Source organism: Acanthaster planci, linkage group LG04 (genome assembly GCF_054643075.1).
Source record: "Acanthaster planci isolate LZ-2023a linkage group LG04, COTS_SCS, whole genome shotgun sequence".
In the NCBI taxonomy this organism is placed as follows: domain Eukaryota; kingdom Metazoa; phylum Echinodermata; class Asteroidea; order Valvatida; family Acanthasteridae; genus Acanthaster; species Acanthaster planci.
In genome coordinates, this window is record NC_141780.1 from 16137519 (window position 1) to 16157547 (window position 20029).

Consider the following 20029-nt stretch of genomic DNA (forward strand, 5'->3'; position numbering starts at 1 on the left):
TTCGAAAAGCGGGGCATGGGGGGAAGGGATGGCGGCCCAATATGACACTAGATAGAGGATGATGTTCGTGACACAGATGTACATCTGCCATATTTACTGATAGGGCTGCAGATTCTTACATCAGGGCGGCATAATTATGACTTTTGTTATTGTTCTCCTTTTTGAGTCCATTTTGAGTCACATTTTTGCTGTTGGCAAGTCCAAAAATTCTTCAATATACGCCTTATTTTTTTCTCCTCACAAAAATTGTTCGGAGAATAGTCATCCCCTTGGTCAAAACGGGGGGGGGCCTACATATCCTCATCCCCCAAGATTTTACGCACATGCGTATTTAAGTGCCAAGTATTGTCTGGTACGGTTTGATAGTGCTATGCTACTGTAATTGGATAGTCACAGCTACCACCCCAAACTTACCACTCCACCCTGCGCGTGCCTTTAGTACCCCCCCCCCAAAAAAATAACTTTCTTCATCCAACTTTACCGGAAGCAAGATTCATCCCAGTGGTGAATTATGTAGAAATGGAATGTTTCGAGTGGTCTCCCGAGCAGACTTATTCCAAAACATACGCTTTGCACACTCAGACATTGCTTGTACATTGTTGGTAACTGTTAATTGTCAGTTAATTTATTGAAAAGTTTACTTATTGTTTACTCATTTTGGTAATCCAAACACACTTTTCAAACGAAGTTCCCGTTTTTGGAACATACATAATGCTCTCTGATAATCACAAGAGAGGATGCACACAATGTCAAAGTGCGAGCTTAAGTAATAATACAGAATTCGCTTTTATAGTACCATGTAAAATCTGCAACACTTAATATTATTAAATTTAATAAAAGATTTTTTTATAATCCCGCAAAGGCCTTGATACTATTTTGATGGATGTTACTGTTTTCATCCACTAACTGGAATTTACTGTAGACGGCAACGTAAGAGTTTGGCAGTTTTTCTGATGAATTTTGTGATTATTTTCATAATTGTATGGCCATGGAGATAAAGTCCTGTCACTAAACCAGACAGATTACTGATTGACTGATGACTTGGCCCATGTCAACGTTTTGTTTGCTCAATTAAGCTTTGTTTCATCTCATTTAGGTAATTTAAAGTAGGGCAATGGTTTACTATGGGTTTCTAGTGGTTTACAGGTAAGTAATCACCGCAAGTCAAGTTTCAAACGATGACATCGTGGTTTAACTTTTCAAATGTAAAGTAAAAAGTCAAACAGTGTATTTGCGTGTTACACTTTACAATACAAAGAGTAACTTACCAAGAGTACCATATAGGGGGTGCTCTAGATCCAATATGTACATATACCGAGCAATTAACACCTCCGTAAAAGTTGAAGTACAACATTTGGTCCAATAGACGCCCCAAGCGGGGCGTAATTTTCTAAGCCCCTTTTGTGGGAACAGGGGCATGTTTTAGCGACCCGAGCCATGAACGCCTTTCAACTTCAGTGGTCATTGGTTAAGCGTTTTGCGACTTGGGTATGCCTCTTTGACGTCATTGTTCAGACCGAACAGGAACGAAAAGTTGGAGTTGGTTAGGCGCCGGTTCGAAATGATGGCAAATAAACATTTTTTGTCGTCCCTCTCCTGAAAATTTTTTGTCACATGCAACAAATCCAAGACAGGCTTTGTTCTAGAACTTGCGTTTATAGAAAGAGCAGCATTTGTGAGAAAAATGCCGAATACTGAGTGGATATGATGTTCATCAACGGTGTTGTCTGCTTCCTTGTGCTTGCCTCTGTCAGGTGATGGATGACATAACCGTTTGCGGTTCTTTGTTTTTGTTGGCTACCCTTAACACGTTCCCGGTTATTGCTTTGACGTCACAAACACGTTTCTGGCTAGGGGTCGCCAAAACACGCCTCTTCACCTCACTTGTTCTTGAACGATAATGCATGAAATGTGAAAGGCGTGTCACAGGCATGGCTCTTTTCAGCCAATGAGGTGGTACTTGTGCTCAAGGAAAATTGCATTTACCGTTGAATGTTTTTATTCAAAAGTGGCCAAATGTACCAACACAAAAATTCTGAACGAACAAGAAAATTACAGTGCCACGGCGAAAACAACGTGACCAAACTCACCTTTATTTTAAGTTATTATACTGCGGGCTATAGCTTTGATATAAAAGCAATCAACGAAAATGTTGCTATTCGTGCATATTAAGTTTACTTCAATTCGCCGTATGTACTACAGTAATATCTACACCGTTACCAAACGATACTTGTACAATTTTTCATAGTACGGCAAAGCATCTTGGATCAGTTGCTCAATTTCAGGACTGATGGGGTCTGTCTCCTTTGCTACACCTGTTGTCTCCTTATGGAAGCATGTGCTCTCAAATGCAGTCTTGAAGACCCCGAATGCCTTGCCGTTGTCCCACATAAACGTTGGAAGCAGCAAGTTGGAGGGGGGCCTCTCTTTGACCTGCTCCCAGCGAAGTAGTTTCTGGCTGAACGGCAATCCAGTGGCCTTGCAGAACAGTTGCAAGGTTTTCGCAGGGTTGGCCAAAAGGTCACTGGCGTCCAACACCACGGGCTTTGATTGGCCGAGCGTTGTGGTGACGTAGTCGTATATATGAGCCAGGGCTTCGAACTGGTTGGGCTTTAGCATGACTGAAAACCTCAAATCGCGTGGGAAAAATGAAAGTGATTTCTCATTAGATGGAATTGACTTGAAAGGGTTGTGCATCAGAAAGACGTGAGTGTAACCGTCAGGTATCATCTCTACCTTGCCTCCCAAGCTGGAAGCGATTTCTTTGCCGAAAACGAATGACTTGTCATGGTATGGTTCCTCGTACATCTCCTTCCACTTTAGGATGTTGAAGCTAGGCTCAGAGTCCCAGTTTTGCATCTTAGCCTTCTGATCCCCCAGTATGTCGGGTTCCTCATTTTTACCCACTAACAACAGGTACTCATGAATGACCAGGGAATCGGGAAGCTGCGACAGTGCCCTCATAAGTACTGTGGAGAGAGAGCGTGGGGTGCTCCACACTAGGACTCTCTTTTGCGTTGCCATGGATGTTATATCAGAGCTACAATGGTAGACAATGTCCACTCGCTGAACTTAACTGCCTCTCTAAAAATAGGAAATATCCTGTGTAATAAAAGAAGAAAGGAGTGAATATTAAGACAGAAACAAAAACGTTAATATAATACAAAAGAACAATTGAATAGGTGTTGATGAAGACTTATGGGAATTGGGAGCTCTTTCACCGCTGCAATGGGCACGAAGTACATGTTGGACTGCAGAAGGGATGAGAGGGGCTTAGCGAATAGCTGCCGCACACAGGGTTGGGCAGGTCACAGTGAACCTCTTGTACTGCGTGTGGCCTTTCTCTACGCGTCACATGTGGCCAAAGTAGTACTAGAGAGTTTCTGTGACCCTTTTAAACCAGTCTCTGTACCAAGGGTGTTGCGAAAAGTTTAGCTTAGATGCGGAGGACGCCACCGCGCGATGACAACAAAAAAGCCTGCGAGCCACTGTCACGGAGCGTAAAAATTCATACCAAATAATGGCCGGATAAATGACGGTAGGGAATCTGTTTCACTACCTTTTAATTAATCTTTGGGTTAAAGGAGTAATTGATATAGTTAGATAACTGATCCCTATAAAGAGTGATTAATATTCAGACACCCAATTCCATTCCAAAATCTCAGAATCCATAACTGTCTGAAATACATGCCATTCCTCAATCATCATCGTAAACAAACATAAATGCGCCCTCTTCTTGGATTCCTCGTGTAGGATTATCTTTCCTAAATACATATACTTGTTTTGTATCATATTTTCTATCAGAACGGGCTTCCCATGCATGAACCTAGATGGAGATTATCTATGCAGAGATAATAAACATAGCCAAGACCGAGTACCATGTCCAGTGTCTCCACCGGACATTCCTTTGCTAGTCCCACACCGCGTCAATCCACAACAGAGGGTATGCAAGTGTATCTCGCGATAGGCCCCTGGCAACAAAAAGTTGTGCTCCTTGCTTGTTTCCAGAGAACTAACATGCAATAGCACTGTTCCCATTGGTAAATTTGTATTGTTTTCTTCTTCGTGTCTAAAACTACCCGCTTTGGAAGAACTGAACGTCGACGCCAGGTTTTCGCACAACATAATGGTGGGTCTTGACAGGTTGTCAGTCGACGATATCTTGTGCATATGAAGCAGGATATGAAATGGAGAGAACCCCCCGCCGCGATGTCGCGTTGTGCTGTCGTAGCATCGCGTCGTGCAGTCGTTGCATCGCGTCGCCTGTCATTGTATGGTTTTTATGCAGTGTGGGTTAGGCTGTTGCGTCCTGCCGTAGTGCTGTCGCGTCCTGATGTCTTGCCGTCGCGTCGTGTCGTCGCACCGTCGGCACAACGCGATGGGTCGACGGCACGACGCCACAGAGCTGTCGTAGCGTCGCGTCGTGGCGTCGCGTCGTGGCGACGGGACGACGCAAGGCACATTTGGCGACTATAGCACACCATACTCCATTGTGTGCGGTACAGCGCGTTGGCTAATCACAATGCGCGAAACCTGTTGACCCTTTCCAAACGCGCATTGGGTTGACAGATTTCGTGCATCGTGATTGGCCAACGCGTTGCAAATTCTTGTAGGCGCACTCTTGTGACTCGTCCGTATTATTCATGGACTACTCAACCGCTTGCGCTCTTACGCGACAGTCTACTTACTGTAAGTGTTTATTCTCTCTGTGTAGCAGGCCTGCACAATGAACAACATTCACAATGTAGGCCTACTGCGACTACAAAGTCATGGTCAATTTAGACTGTCTCTTATCATTCATGACTTTGGGCAAATATATCTCCCAATAATAGCTCGTGCTATCAAAGAACTTTGTATTCTGGGGCCCAGGGATATTTGCTTACTTCGTTTTACGCTATCTGTCTGCCAACGCTTACAATGCAAACCTACTGAGCCCTCACAGTCCATTCAGACTATCTCATATCAACCGTGACTTTGGGCAAATATATCTCCCAATAATGAGTTCATGCGTTTATTTGCTCATTTCGAACAATTGGTATATTCAAATGTGACCTATGGGTTCTTTTCACACACATCCTAGAAAACAGTAACATTTCGCCATGTATAAAGATGTTTTTACAGACATGTTTTGAAACGTCCAATTTCTGATTAACGAACTAACATTTTGTTCACATAACTATTCGGTACGGTTGTTAGGTTTATATTATAAGGAGTAGGACCCTTATGGGCATGCCAGCAATGGCATTTTTGTCACTCAAACTTTACGAAGATTTTTAATTACTTGTATAGCTGACTTTCCATCTTTTTATTTCGGACTGTAAACAAGATACAATCAAAAAGTTGATGGGGAAACTTCCATCAAGGGCCGCAACCGGGATATTACCACACAGTGATGTTGTAACTGAGATTATTACTCCATCCCGAAGCATAAAAGCGGGATATTATTCCGCAGTGAAAGTTCTGTATTTTATTCATTTGGTAGATATTTATCTGGGGTATCCCTCTGAGCCCCGTATATCAAAACGGTATATTTAAAGTATTTTTCCTCCCCTTTTCATTGCTCGATATAAAGTTTAGGAGCAAAAGGTTACATTTGGTATTGCTGGAATGCTTGATGTTCAGTGACGTTACAGCAAAAGCACAGGACTCATTGTGTTCAAACTTCACATTTGTAATGATAATGAGTGTCTTTGCATGTAGTTAAAAAAATTGGGCGTGGCCCAGCCAATCAGGGGGACGGAATCCGCCCCACCCGGCTGTGAGATCTCTAATCAAAATTTCTGCCCGAATTTCTATTTTATTCCTATTGAAAACATGTTTCTATTCTGTTTCTGTGCCCCAAAACAGAATTAAAACATGCTTTGATCCTTTTTTCAGCTAAACACAGGTCTGTTAAACGCTGTTTTGTTCCTGTTCTCTGCTGTGAAACCTGTTCTTGCTTGTTTTGTTTCGTTTTTCTCCTACGCACTGCTTCTTTACTTTTTTTTACTAACAAAATTATTCAATCCTGCTGCCACGTTTTCTGACTTTTTCTTTTTTTGGGGAGGGGGACTTAGACTTAGGGACTTGGGGGGGGGGACTCTTGTGGCTGACCCAGGAGACCAGCCTGATTGGAGATGGAATTGACCTGGCCTGACCCCACAAATACATTTATTAACCTTGCGCAAGGATAAGCGGTTACCCTGACACAAGGGGGGATATCAGCTAACGAACGGTGGACTAAGCCTAGGACCAGTTCGTTCGGTGGAAATGTACCACCACTCAGGAAAGAGAGATGAATACTGGTGTCAGAGCAGGGAAATACAGGGAAACCTTAATAAACCTCACAGTGACACAGGATTTCCAAGGACAATAAATCAGTGCAATAGGTTTATTATAAATATGAATCAACGAGGCATATCAAAACACAAGGTTTATTTATACAATACACCACACAAAGCACTTCAATAAGCGTCACGTGGTAAACCTAATCACCTGGCAACTCTAATACAAGCTGGACTACTGCCAACGATACACACTACTAGCAAGCAGTGATAATCTATGTGGAGTCAATCAAGGGATAATCATCCTCACTACCCAGGGTCGATTAATCCAAGAGACAATACCCCTTACAAGAACCAGAGCGCAAGGCAAGCCAGTTCAATGATACCTGGATCGCAACCCAGCCGTCACCCAACCTACGGTGTTCACAGACGGCCAGATATCTACAACGAATCACCATACCTCCAGCTCTCACGCAAGGGATAAAACAAACTACGCTCTAGACTGTTCCCACTCTAACCAAGACCCAATAAACAATTCACTACTAAGGTGGAAAGCTTGCGGTAGCACCATGCAAGGATAGGATCTCTTTTGTGAGTCTGTATGGTTCTGAAAAGGTTACCATACAGACTCACAAAAAAGATCGTATCCTTGCATGATGCTACGTCCGCAAGCTTTCCACCTTAGTTGTCTGTCACCATGAATAGCTTGAATCCATTTTCACTACTACATGTACTACTCCACCTACCGGTCGATACGACGCAGCGCTCTCTAATGCAGCGTCCCTAGCTACCTCACAGTCGGCGCAATGTAAAGCTCACGACGCTTAACGTTCGGCGGCCTTCCTGTCACTCTGCGACCCAGCAGCGAAACTAACAACGTGCGCCCTTAGCACGACGGAAGCGCCCAGGCCCCAGTGCTCTATGCACCGCTGATTGGTCAACGCATGCATTAATAATTAATGACTTAGACTGGCATCCATGCCTACCCCTGTTTGGTCACAGTACCTACCTGGGATCGCCTTGAAAGGATCTGGGGAGTCAGGTTGGCAAGGTAGTTCTTTCCTCGCCTTCCACCTCTGTGGTCCCGGGTTCGATTCCCGGCCCGGTCCACATGTGGATTGGGTTTTCAGTCCCTAGCTACCTGACTCCCTGGGTTTTACCTAGAACATTCCTCTGGTGTTTTCCTCCCACCTCTAGCTGTAACTGCTTCTTACTGTCTCCCCTTTACTGATGTTGCTGAATATGGGTCGTTTGGCGGCTGCCCGAGGCGCCCTTGTATGCCATCGGCTCAACTATGTATAAAATGTATTCTCTGTTCCATGCTTAATGTCTTCCTTGTACAGCGCATTTGAACATATCTATATGAAATTTGCGCTTTATAAATGAATTTATTATTTGTGTTATTATTATTATAGACCACGTTGACATGGTTGGGCTTAGATTGGAACACCGAGGAAGGAAAAATGTACATTACTCAAGGGTACAAAAAAATTATTGTCTCAATTAATTGCACTGTGTGAGAAACACGCTTCGTCTGAAGAGGCTTTAGTTTTACGAGATTTGAGCTTGATTCTATTAATATTATGCTTTGCTGGGTTCACGAGATTTAATGAGGTCAATGCCACCAACTGTAAAGATGTAACGTTTCATGCCAATCACAAGTCGATCTACACAGCAAAACGGATAAGTATCGAGACGTGAGTACGATAGTAATCCACAAAGGAGTAACGGAGGCATGTTCCGTCTTATTGCTCAAGAAATACATGACCATGATCGCAAAGTTGGAGCCAAGCTCAGACCATCTCTTATTAAAACTTACCTATAGCACAAGAGGCAAATGCTACCTCGTTACCAAAAACAAACCATTAAGCTATACAAGAGCGCAGGAGACAGTCGTGGCCAGACTAAAGGAGGTTTGCGGGGATGTCAACATACGCTGGCATTCACTTAGGGCAGGAGCCGCAACAATGGCAGCAAACGCCCCGCTTAATGAGTGATGCTGGAAAAGGCATGGACGGTGGAGGAGCGACATGGCAAAAGACTGTTATGTTGTTGACTCCCTAGAAAAAAAAGACTGGAAGTGACCAAACAGTTAAATCTGTATATAACTAACATTTTAAAACTACGACACGACGTTCACGCTTAATAACCGGCATACATGGGTATCGTAATAACAGGTCTTGTATGAAGTGACTTCATAAAGCCAATCCGATACACCCGTTCTTTGTTAGTCTATAGCCAGGCTGACAAGTTACATGCAATTTACAATGTTTGCATGGGTACCTGAGTTATGTTGTGTACTTGAGGTAAACGCAAGGTGGTGCACATAGAACAGACGTACATGTACGCGCCGAGACGTACCGTCAAACATAAACTTGTCGCCAGTCACCAGAGGACCCAGCTCCCCACAGTAATGAGTACGTAGTGCTGTGATGGTACTTTTTCAAGATAAACTAGTCCATGCAGCGTTTGCATGTGCACTTGAGCGTGGTTGAAGCTGCCGCAGGAGTTTACCGTGGCCAAAGTGGTCCACATGGGGTGGTATTGTTTACATTTAGCACAATCTCGTCAGGCAGGTGAAAAAGGTCCATAGGCTTTGCGATCGAAATACCCAGAGATTTGGAATAGTTGGAAATTAAATCCGACATTGGTGATTCGTATGGTGTTCTATTTACTACAAACATTTCTCTCTCTTTAGCTTCCCTCCAGGCAACGCAACCAGACAACGCGACGGCACGACGGCTCCCTTGCGTCGTGCCGTCGGGTCGAACCGTCGCCTTCTTGCCATTTCGTTTGTACACACATGTCGCGTCGTGCGTCGCGTTGTGCCGTCGCCCGTCGCATCGCCCTGTCTTAGGTCCTTTCCTTGTTGCTTTTTTCTGCCTATTCGTCGCCCTTTCCGTCGTCCGTCGCGTTGTGCTGTCGTGCGTCGCGTCGTACGTCGTGTCGTGCATCGCGTCGCCTGAAGCACGACGCGACGCACGACACGACGCACGACGCAACGCGTCGTGTGATATCGCCCTTTACTTCATGGTGTTTATAGAGGGAGCCTTTACTGTTTTCTTTCATTTCCTTCCCCCGGCCCGTGCTGGCACAGTACATGCCATAGGTACCAGGCCACGATTCTGTTGTTCTTTTTTGTGGATTCTTTCTAACTGTGTTTTCATTAAGAGTGATTTGTTGAAGAAAACTCTTTTCCTTTTTTTTTAAATCAAAAATCAAAATTTAAAAGTGACGAATTCTGAGCTTGCGGTTTCCACTTATTTTGAGAGAGCAGTTCCTATTTATTCGAATTTTTTGCACTTTTATCAATTTTTCAATAAAATATGACTGAAATTAATCCCAATTAATGAGATAAAAACAATGAAAACTCAACACCAAAGAGCGAATAGCATGTACTTTGCAAGAAAGGTGAAAGAAAACAGTAAAGGCGCCCTCTATAAACACCATGAAGTAAAGGGCGACAGCACACGACGCGTCGCGTCCTGCGTCATGTCTTGCGTCGCTTCGTGCTTCAGGCGACGCGATGCAAGACACGACGCACGACAGCACGACGCGACGGGCGACAGAAGGAGCGACGTTTAGGTAGAAAAAAATGGATAACGACCTAAGACAGCACGACGCGTCGTGCGTGCACGAAAGTAATGACAAGAGGGCGACGGTGCGACCCGACGGCACGACGTAAGGGAGCCGTCGTGCCGCCGCGTCGTGTAGTTACGTCGCCTTGAGGGAGGCCAGAGAGAAAGAGAGAAATGTGTGTCGTAAATAGTACACCATAGCGACGTTTAGGCAGAAAAAATGCAACAAGGAAAGGACCTTAGACAGCACGACGCGAGGGGCGACGGCACGACACGACGCAATGCGTCGTGTGTGCAAAAATGGCAAAAAGTCGATGGAGCGACCCGACGGCACGACGCAAGGGACCCGTCGTGCCGTCGCGTCGTGTAGTTGCGTCGCCCGGAGGGAAGCTAAAGAGAGAGGGAAATGTTTGTCGTAAATAGTACACCATGGATTCGTCCTGGTATGGCTTGTCCTTTCGTAAAAAACCCGTGAGATCAGATAATAGGCTAGACTTGACCAAGTCGGGATCCTCTTGACATTAAACGTTTTTGCTTTGGCTACGGAGTTTTTTTAACCCTGCCCGGCGTAACTTGCTTTGCACCCTCTTGTATGGTGTTCCGTAGCCGCCAAAATTGCGTCGCATCGTCCCGTCGCCCCCGGCGCTACGACGCAACGGGACGACAGCTCCGTCGTGTGATGGCGTCGCCTCCTTTGTCATTACTTTTATTCTGTGTTTAATGCCTTGCGTCTTGCTGTGTGTTAATGCGTCGCGTTGTGCCGTTGCGTCATGTTGTTTCTTGATGCCGTTGCGTCGTGCCGGCTCGTCTTGGTGTCGTATCGTGCCGTCGTGACGTTGCGTCTTGTCGTCGTACCGTTGCATCGCGCCATCGCGTCGCCTGTCATTGTATGGTTTCATAGAGTGTCTTGCCATCGCGTCGTGTCGTTGCACCGTCGCCGTGTCGTGCTGTCGTGTCGTGTCCTGCCGTCGTGCCTTACTCTTTCTAAAAAATGGCTGGTGATTACTGTAGGCCAATAGAGGGCGTACGTCACAAGTCCTTGAAAAACAATGTGCATGTATAGAGTTACACCACACCAAATACGCGTCCAAAGAAAATAATGCAAAATCAGACCGAAGGAGCGCCGCCTGTTGACTCTCGGGTAAAGGTTGGCCCCGTTCTTTCCCTGGAAATTCAGGATTATGGCCAGAAAATCAATTTTTGTGTCAATTTTATGGGGGTTAGCCACGTGAATTTTTTTTATTCGCCTTTCCCTGAAGATACCCCCCAAAGAGTAGTAATTTATGCGCTCAGCTCTGAATGTAGCCGCCTGCCTCTATCCAAAATAGACGTAGACCCGCAATTTGGGGCTTTTTGTGGAAGAAACACCCCGAACTGGAAACTACCGGTCCAAATTCGGGATTTATAGAAATATTTCTATGATCCCTCCTGATTGTAAGACCCAGTGGGATAACGCAGAAATCCAACGATTTGATCGAATGCACCCATAGGGACTACAAGATTTGATCATGATTGGTATTGATCTTAACTCCGTCTTTAAGGGCGTCCCCTATTTCCACCAGTAATAAGGCGACGGCAAGAGGACAATGCGATGGCACGACGCGACGGCACAACGCGACAGCACGACGAGACAGTATGACGTACGCGACGATACGACGCGATGGCACGACTCGACGGCATGATGTGACCGCACGACCTAATGTATTATACGCAGCATAAAAGTATGTTGTTCCATAGCCGCTAAAATTGGGTAGCGTCGTCCCGTCGCCTCTTTTCTCATTACGTTTTTACTCTGTTTAATACATTGTGTCGTGCCGTCTTGTCGCCACGTCGTGCCGTACGCGTCTTGGCGTAGCATCATGCAGTCGCGTGGTGTTGTTTCTTGACGATGTCGCGTCTTGCCGTCTGGTCTTGCCGTCGTATCGTGCCGTCGTGATGTCGCGTCGTGCCGTCGTAGCGTCGCGTCGTGCAGTTGTAGCATCGCCCCTCACAAAAATGTCCCATGGCATCCCCGTGGGATTTACATGGGATCCCATGGGGATGAACGAGGTAGCCATGGTATTCTTCAAAGACAGCATGATTACCCATGACATCACCATGGAAAAATCTTATGACATCATGACCTGTCATGAATGTTTCATGGGTAGATGTTTGGGTACCATGGGATCATCAAATATTCTTCAGAAACACCATGGGAACACCATGCAATGTTGATATTTCCAACCACTTCGGGGACAACTTGAACGCCATAAAACTCCACGGTCATTATCATTTCTGGAATCCAGCCACAAACTTTCAAAACATCTTGTAACCCCGAGGAGACTACAGGCCTACAACATAATGATGTAATGCAGTGTTTACCGCGGTGCATTGTGGGTGAAAGGTGGGGATGTTGCAGGAACACGTCGATGTGACACGTTATGTGTAACGTATACTATATGGTGTGTGTATTGGCCTGACACGAAGAAAATAAAAAATTTCAAAAAGTTCATGTGAAAATAAATAAATAGCCTTATTTCTTACGGAAATCTGTCGCCTTTTGCGGTCCCTTGGAAGTTGAGCTCTGGCGTTCGTTGAGTGCTTGATGAACACAATGGAACACAGCAGGTCACACTGACCATTTCGGACGGTAATCGGGAATTTTTTTCTTTTTTTCGTGTCAGGTCAATACACACGCCATATTGTATACATTACACATAACGTGTCACTTGGACGCGTTCCTGCAACATCCCCACCTTTCACCCACAATGCACCGCAGTAACCACTGCATTACGTCATTATGTTGTAGGTCCATTGTGGAGGTAGTCCACAGGAAATCCGTGTATTTTATCAAATACTGTAATAACAACATCAAAATTGAGGGCCCTTTCACTCCATTTACAGGCCCCTGGACACGAACAGCTTCTTCAGCACTTTGCGCAGTGTTCGCCACATTCCTTTCTCGTGCAGATTCACTGACGTGTGGATATACCTGAACCTGACCTGTACCCTTTTCTACACGTTCACCTTCTTGTAAGCACCACGAACAACCAAATTTTCCATTGTACAGTTTCGGATTTCGCAACGCACACCTTTCTACAGAGTCGCACGTACAAACGAGTGAGAAAACTTTAGACGTCTTTTGTGTGCCTGAATCCTGATCTTTCCAAGTGAGATCATTCTTTTGCCAAATCATTACACTCGTCAACAAATGGTTTGAGGAATACCATAGGATCTGGCTTGCCTCCTCCAAACCACAGACCACACAACAATAAGTTGGACGCGCCACGATTTACAGGTTCTCATTGGACAAGCGCTGAAATTACGCGTTGACTTCTGGTTCCATGGTTCCATGTAAACGGCGATAAATGCATGAACATGTAACCCTATGTGCAGTGCACGTGTGCAGTGGGCGTGGTTTCAACTGAAGTGACGTCACACTTACGAACCTGAATAGGACATCACGTCCAAAACGCGTCCCGCGAGTGCATATTTTCAGGAGGGTAAGTAACAAGCATTGCGAATTTTGTTGCGTGCACTTTCAGACGCAAATTTCAAAACTGCTGCTGATTGAGGTTGTTGTACTTCAATCGTAAGCTTTCGAAGAAAAACTGAATTCTGCCCCCGGAATGGATAAATTTAAAAAGAATAATGGTTGAGCTGTGCACAGCAGAGAATTGCCGGAGATCGATGGTAAAATGAAGTTTGGAAGAAGGAGCAACCTTGACACGTGAGTCGCACATTCAGAAGGTTTCTGCACGCCTTGTGCTATAATGCTTTGGACCGTCCGTGGAAGCACATTGGTTTTAACAACATGAAAATAACTTCACTTTCACTGACAGTGCTGACAAAATAATCACATACTTCTTTGGCAAGACTCTTCTGTCATTACTGTAACTGTAACTGATGTGTGCTCGAACAGGAAAGCTGTAAAAACTGGGTTTTATTCAACGGAAACCTGACACTGTAAAACATAATGATGCTCATATATCATAAGCATTTGCATGGACTGGATTTTTCAGCAATCTGTGCTCTGTGGCGTACAATCTCTTCTCGGCCTGAGCTTTTTTTGTCAGATAGCTCTTTCGGATCCCTTTTCCACGGGTATGGGATGATCCATTGGTGTCCAAGTCGGGTACAGGATTCTTCTATCATTCTGGCATCTCTTTGTTCAGCTGGGCTCAACTTCTCTGGTTTGCAATTACAGGCATTAAGAGCTACACCCATCACCTCAGTCGGCCAGAATTCCGTCATGTTGACTGGAGTAGCAAACTTGACATGTAGAACTTGGCTTGTCGTGGTTGGTTCCCCTGGGCTCCTTCCAAAGATTACCCATCCGAGTGGGGACCGGCGGGCCATCAGATTCTGGTCTTCTCGCGTCTCGCCGGCATGCATCGGTACATGATCAATGCCAATCAATAAATCAACTGGACCGCTTCCTCGACGAAGGTGACTTGAAAGTATTTTGAACTGCTTGGCTATTTTCTCCATGTCAACCTCGGGGAACTCGTCACTTATGTAGGGGATTTCGATGGCATTAACTGTGTAAGTTTGGCCTTTGTCTGTCTAGCGGATACGAACTTGGTAGGCTTTTGTTCCTACCTCCTCTTCTTTCTCCTTCAACTTTAGTGGTGGTTGATACCACATCTCTTCCTTTAAGCTGAAGGTCTTCAGCAAGGGACTTCCTGATCAATGTGATCTGGGCTCCTGAGTCCAGGAGGACATTTACTGGGCGACTAGTCTGAACTCCCAAAGCATTCACTTGCAGTATTGGCAGCAGGGTTACGGTATACGCAGAGCTTACTGCTACGCCAACTGCACTGGGAAGTTGCTGGGGAGTGATGTGGAGTAGCCAGTTGTGGAACAGCTTGCACTGCGGTCCATTCATAATTTCTGAACATTGTCGCCGTCTCTTGAAGTAACTGACATTATGATCTTTGCCAGCGGTCTTAAGACAGCTGAAGCAGGCATAATTTTCTCTGGCCATCCTTAGTCGATCTTCTGGGCTTATCGATATCCCTTTCATCTTCTCACACTGGTCTGGCCAATGAGCGGACATGTGGCAAACCCAGCACTTCTCACTGACTCAGGTTTTTCCTCTCAGTGCATATGATTAACACTGGAACGGGTACCTTGGGTTACATATCGGACGGGGGCGGTCGCTCTCATTCTGGATTTCATCTCAGATGCCATCCAGCAGAGTAGGTCATTCAGTATTGCCTGTTGTTTTCTGCTTCTAGATATCTAGCCCAGACCTTCCTGTCATCCGAATTCATTTTCTGTTCAGTGATAGCCAGCAGATGATTATTATTCATGTCGTTGGGTCGACCCACTTCCTTCAGCGTGTTGTAACTTCTACGAGCCAGATGGACTAGCTTGTAGGATCGTGAATCTTCCCCATCTCCCAAGGGTTTAAACTTCATGATGTCTTGAGTGACTGTATCAGCAATCAGTTGGGGGTCTCCATAGGTGGAATCCTGGAACTCCCAGGCCGCATCATAATCTGAACCAATGCCCTTAATGAGCTGGAGCAGTTTTCCCTGGAGACATGTGCGTAAGAGGATAATGGCGTCCCTCTTGCTATAAGGGGCATCTATCATATGCTTAAAATCAGCTCGGAATATAAAGAATTCCCGAACTTCTCCAGCAAATTTGGGCATCTTTGGCTTCTCCATCTTAAAGCCGCATGGTGTAGACTGACTCCCATCGGTGACTGGGGTCTTGCAGTCAGTGGTCGTAACATCAGAGGTGGCTGGAACATCTGGTTCTGTCTCTCCGCTGATTGGGTTGTCATCTGGAACAGTATAGGCGCTTAGGCATGCCATCCTCTAATACCTCAGATATTGGCTCTTGGCTATTGGCGGTCGAAGATGGCTCTGTGGATTTGACGTAGTCTGCTGCTCTACATCTCATGTTGATGAACGATTGTTGACAATCTGCCAACCATGCCTCTTCATTCTCGAATTCTTTGTCATCATCAATCTGCTCTGTGTAATTCTCATGACTTTGCACCAGTTTATCGAACGTGATTTGCAAGATTTTAGGTGATCAGTTGTCTCAGACACTGCCCTTTCTCCGTCAATCAGTAGGTCCAGAGCCTTTCCTTGGCATGTCAGGGCTGCCTTCAGCCTGCCTCTGCACTTCTTCTTGAGCTCCTTTACTGTAGTATCGTCATGCATCATGGCATATGCTGCAATTCGCTGCAATCCCAGGTTAGCCAAACAATTGAATGGTGTGGACCGTTGGGAAGTGCAACCAATGAATGAAATCCTGCTATCGGATCACTGTATCTTTATTGGATCTAAAAGTAATAATAATTATCGCTAATGGGTCATTAGGGAGACATTCCCATAGGAACGTGCACAAAATTTTTCCAACTTTACTGTCCCATAATTCAATATCCCCTGATCTGATCTGAACCAAACTTTGTATGTTTTCATTTTAGGCCCTAAACTATCATCTCTCAAAATATTGACGGTAACATTCGGCCTCCTTCTGGTAGTTTGAAAAAAGGGAGACACTGAAAAGTCTCCCTAAGAGCCAGTGTCTCCCTAATGCTGAAATATTTACCACAAATGTCTCCCAAATGACCTATATGTAAATATAAAACAAACATGCAGAATAACTATCAGTGTTCACGATTAACTAAACTGAGTGGCATAATTAGTAATTGTAACTTGCTGAAAACTATTTGAAAGATTTCGAAACTTAACTTACAAATATTTCATTAAATTCTCTGAATGGTGATTTCTGGTCCAAAATTAATGATTGTGTCTCATATATCTGGGTTTCTAGGCTTGTTAGCTGCGCTGTACGGCCGTGGGCCGTCGCGCTCACCATGCAGCTCACATAAGGCGCCTTCATTTGGGATATTGGGCAACTCGACCGTTTGCCAAGGCGTCCGTTAGGACAACTCGACTTTGACAGAGCGACAACTCGACCCAAGTGAGATTTCTGCACATAATACAGTCTTTTTCCCGTTCCGGATTGTGAAAATTATTCAGTCAGATTGCAGGTACAAAAAGTGAAAATGATCAGTCGTCCACCTTGTGTGTTAGAGACGTACCCTACCAAATTAATTTCAAATTTTAAAACTTGGGTCGAGTTGTCGCTCTGTCAAAGTCGAGTTGTCCTAACGGACGCCTTGGCAAACGGTCGAGTTGCCCAATATCCCAAATGAAGGCGCCTTATGTGAGCTGCATGGTGAGCGCGACGGCCCACGGCCGTACAGCGCAGCTAACAAGCTAGCCAGCTGTGTACAGCTAGCTGGTTAGCCTTTGATCAAGGCGGCCTCGGCAAAAAGGATAGTTGCTCAAGAGCGAGGAGCTGGAGGAGACTAGTTTATGCACCAAACCAACGCATGAAGAAAGACTACACTGCATGCAGGGCTTGCATGCAGTGTGTCGTGTGGTCTTGACTATACGTTTCGCTGCGGGCTCCTTGATCAAAGGCTACCTAACTAGCTGGCTGAAGGGAAGACTGACTGCGAAGACCAACGTAAGTCCGACTTGATTCAAGTCCAATAATAGGCCTAGTAAAAAACCACTGAGTAGGAGAGATCAGTGGTTAAAAACTCGCGCGTTGTTTATGACGGGCCACGTCGTAGTCTTTATCAAGTCGTATTTCCCCCCCCGAGAGTGTTGTTTAAAGTAACAATTTCCCCTCGAAGCGAGACTAGGTCATCCTGCGCCGTTGCTACACACGCCGCGTACTTGCTAAAAACAGTAATGGCAGCCGAGAGTTCTGAGCGATGCCTAACCCTGCAAGTTTTCCACTATAGGAATCGTAAGCTAGGTTTTGATTTTCAACCAAAAATTAGGCCTAGGCGTGTGTGATTTAGGAAACTGTTCAAACATGGACATTAATGGACACCGTATGTACGTAAGACTGGTCTGAAGTCGACTGAAAAATCCAAGGCGGCAGGCATGGCAGGGGAATAGGGCCTATCCATGTACATGATGTAGGCCTAATGTGCGTGACGTGACGGTCATCATGGTCATTATTATTATTTATTATTCTTATATATTTTTGGTAATGACACTAAGGATTCCTCAAAAGCGCCCTAGGCACTGTAGCTCGCAAGCCTGAAGAAACCTGTAGAAAGGGAGACAATGAGAAGCAGTTACAGTTTTTTTTAGAGGTGGGAGGAAAACCCCCGAGTAGAGGAATACTCTGGGTAGAACCCACGGAATCAGGCACAAGGTAGGCCTAGGGACTGAAAACCCAATCCACATTTAGACCGGGCTGGGATTCGAACCCGAGCCGTTCAGGTGGAAGGCGAGGAAAGAACCACTACACCATCCTGACTTCCCAATGACGGTGTAAGCCTACCATGTTTTATACCTCCGTGGATCTAGTACTAGTAGGCCCTAGTACAGGTAGTAGTATAGGCCTAGTTGCCATGTCCCCAATTTTGCACTTTCACTGGTCGAGTTCGGGCAGCCTGTTCTTGACACGGGTTTCTTGTTCACGCACTCGAACCGTAGGAACACTACAGCATGCCGTTGTTTTGCCCTTGCCCTCAGTGGTGTAATGGGGGACATGTACGTTCCTCCTAGCAGATGCCCTTGCCCCTGGATGCCCATGCCCCTGGATGACCAGACATTTAGTCCAAGGCCGAACTGTTAGTTACACCTCTGCTTGTCCTCTATAATAGTGGATTTTTTCCTTAACTTGACACCCACCCATTCTGATAGAAACTTGTGTGTACTATTGTATGTTATGAACAAGGTATGTATCAATGCTATGTAGGCCTATTATGATCAAACTTGTCAATGACAAGCCACCATAAGTGGCCTTGCCTTGCATTTTTATTCTTGACGACATGTACATGTACATTGCATTTGTCATGTTTGTGAATTTTAGTGTTAAATCTTGATGCCATTCTTTGAAACGGATCATTTCTTTTTTAATTTGTAGTTTTAATGTCTGATCATTCAACTTCAGATTTCAGACTAAAACCAACAGCGTGCCACGTTGCAGTGCATGAGTTGGTCTACGTACGAGTTGGTCAATGTAGGAGTTTGCCATCGTACAAGTTGGCCGGCGCACAAGTTGACCTGCTCCCGCCAGGACACATTGTGGCTTTCTGATGGCTGATAAACCAAAAATTAGTGTGATGCCTGTAATTTATTTCTAGTTACAAGATGGAGATTGGTTATAGGCCTACATTTACATGCACATGGATGCTTTTTCCTGTTTGAAAATCAACCCGAAAGATTCTTGTCTGTATTTTGGACATTGTGTCAGAAATTGACTGACTTTGTAGCTTGGGGACCAGGCTACGTGTGGGTACAGAGTAGGGACCCTAACCATGCACTTTAACAATGCCTACTTTTCTCGTGTAATTTTGCCAAACTTCTTTGATGAAAACTTGTTAACCCCTTTACGACAGGATTTTTTTTCCGAAAGCCAACTCCAAGAATTCCAGCCTCACTTGGCCATGAAGGCCACCTGCCAAACCACAAATTCTTGGTTTGTGGCCCTGCGTGCTCTGCATGCTTTGAATTACACAAGCTAGTGATTATAATGCAAATTCGGTCTTTTCATTTCTGGGTTACACACAAAGGCCAATCACCATATATATAAGAGCCAGGGTCTGCCTTATTTCACTGTGCTCGCTCGAGCGTAGGCCGAGAATAATAGCTGAAAAGCGGCCTGAGGATCTCAATGTTTACGATGGCTCTTACCATCTCCTGACGCGAAGGGGTTAATTACTAAAAAATAAGTAATGTGTACACGGAATTCTTCTCTGTGCCCATATACATGTACGGACGCCACTAATTAGCCTTCTTGAAGTAATAAAATATCCTAAAAAGTCAAATCTAAGTGTAACTGAAACTATTGAGGTGTTCGCTTAGAAAAGACAGTATTACAGACAGCCTTATAGGATTTGTGCACCTCGGCGTCAAGTGATGGAACTCTTTCCCTCTGATACCATATACATTGTATATTTCACATGTACCCAACTACAACTTTTCAAAGTCCACCTCTGGATGTTAATGCTGAGGTCGGCTTAAAGGTGTATCTATAGTATCCGTGGGGAAAGAGCTGCATGTGATTGGTAGAGATGTGTGCCCTGAAGTCAACCGATTGAGCAGTGATGACATATTCTGTAGGGAGGGCATTCTAGAGCCGTACTGCTGTGGGCACTATGGAGAACTTGCAGAGGCTATGTCGTTGGAGGAATGGGTAGTTAGAAGCTTCACA

General features: G+C 45.1%; 2 protein-coding genes across 5 annotated transcripts in view; one reads left to right on the top strand and one right to left on the bottom strand.

Moving 5' to 3' along the window:
* The window catches only part of fbxl13 (F-box and leucine rich repeat protein 13), a 63208-nt gene that overhangs the window by 21640 nt on the left and 21539 nt on the right, over positions 1-20029 (top strand). For 2 of the 4 annotated variants that reach the window (XM_087135363.1, XM_087135366.1), the window contains exon 1: positions 17496-17605. The exons of the other annotated variants lie outside the window; for them this stretch is intronic. The gene's annotated coding sequence lies outside the window, so the exon portion shown is untranslated. Of the gene's footprint in view, positions 1-17495; positions 17606-20029 lie in introns of those variants that run through there. 4 annotated transcript variants of the gene reach the window in all.
* On the bottom strand, positions 586-7145 carry LOC110974107 (uncharacterized). Its single transcript, XM_022225476.2, has 2 exons — positions 7010-7145; positions 586-3102 (listed from the first exon to the last, which is right to left on the bottom strand). Exon 2 carries the CDS (start codon positions 3022-3024, stop codon positions 2209-2211), a length of 816 nt encoding a protein of 271 aa, XP_022081168.2. The 5' UTR covers positions 3025-3102; positions 7010-7145; the 3' UTR covers positions 586-2208.

Excerpts from the sequence above, each read along its gene's own strand:
- LOC110974107 (XM_022225476.2), bottom strand. The coding sequence starts at position 3,024 with ATGGCAACGCAAAAGAGAGTCCTAGTGTGGAGCACCCCACGCTCTCTC.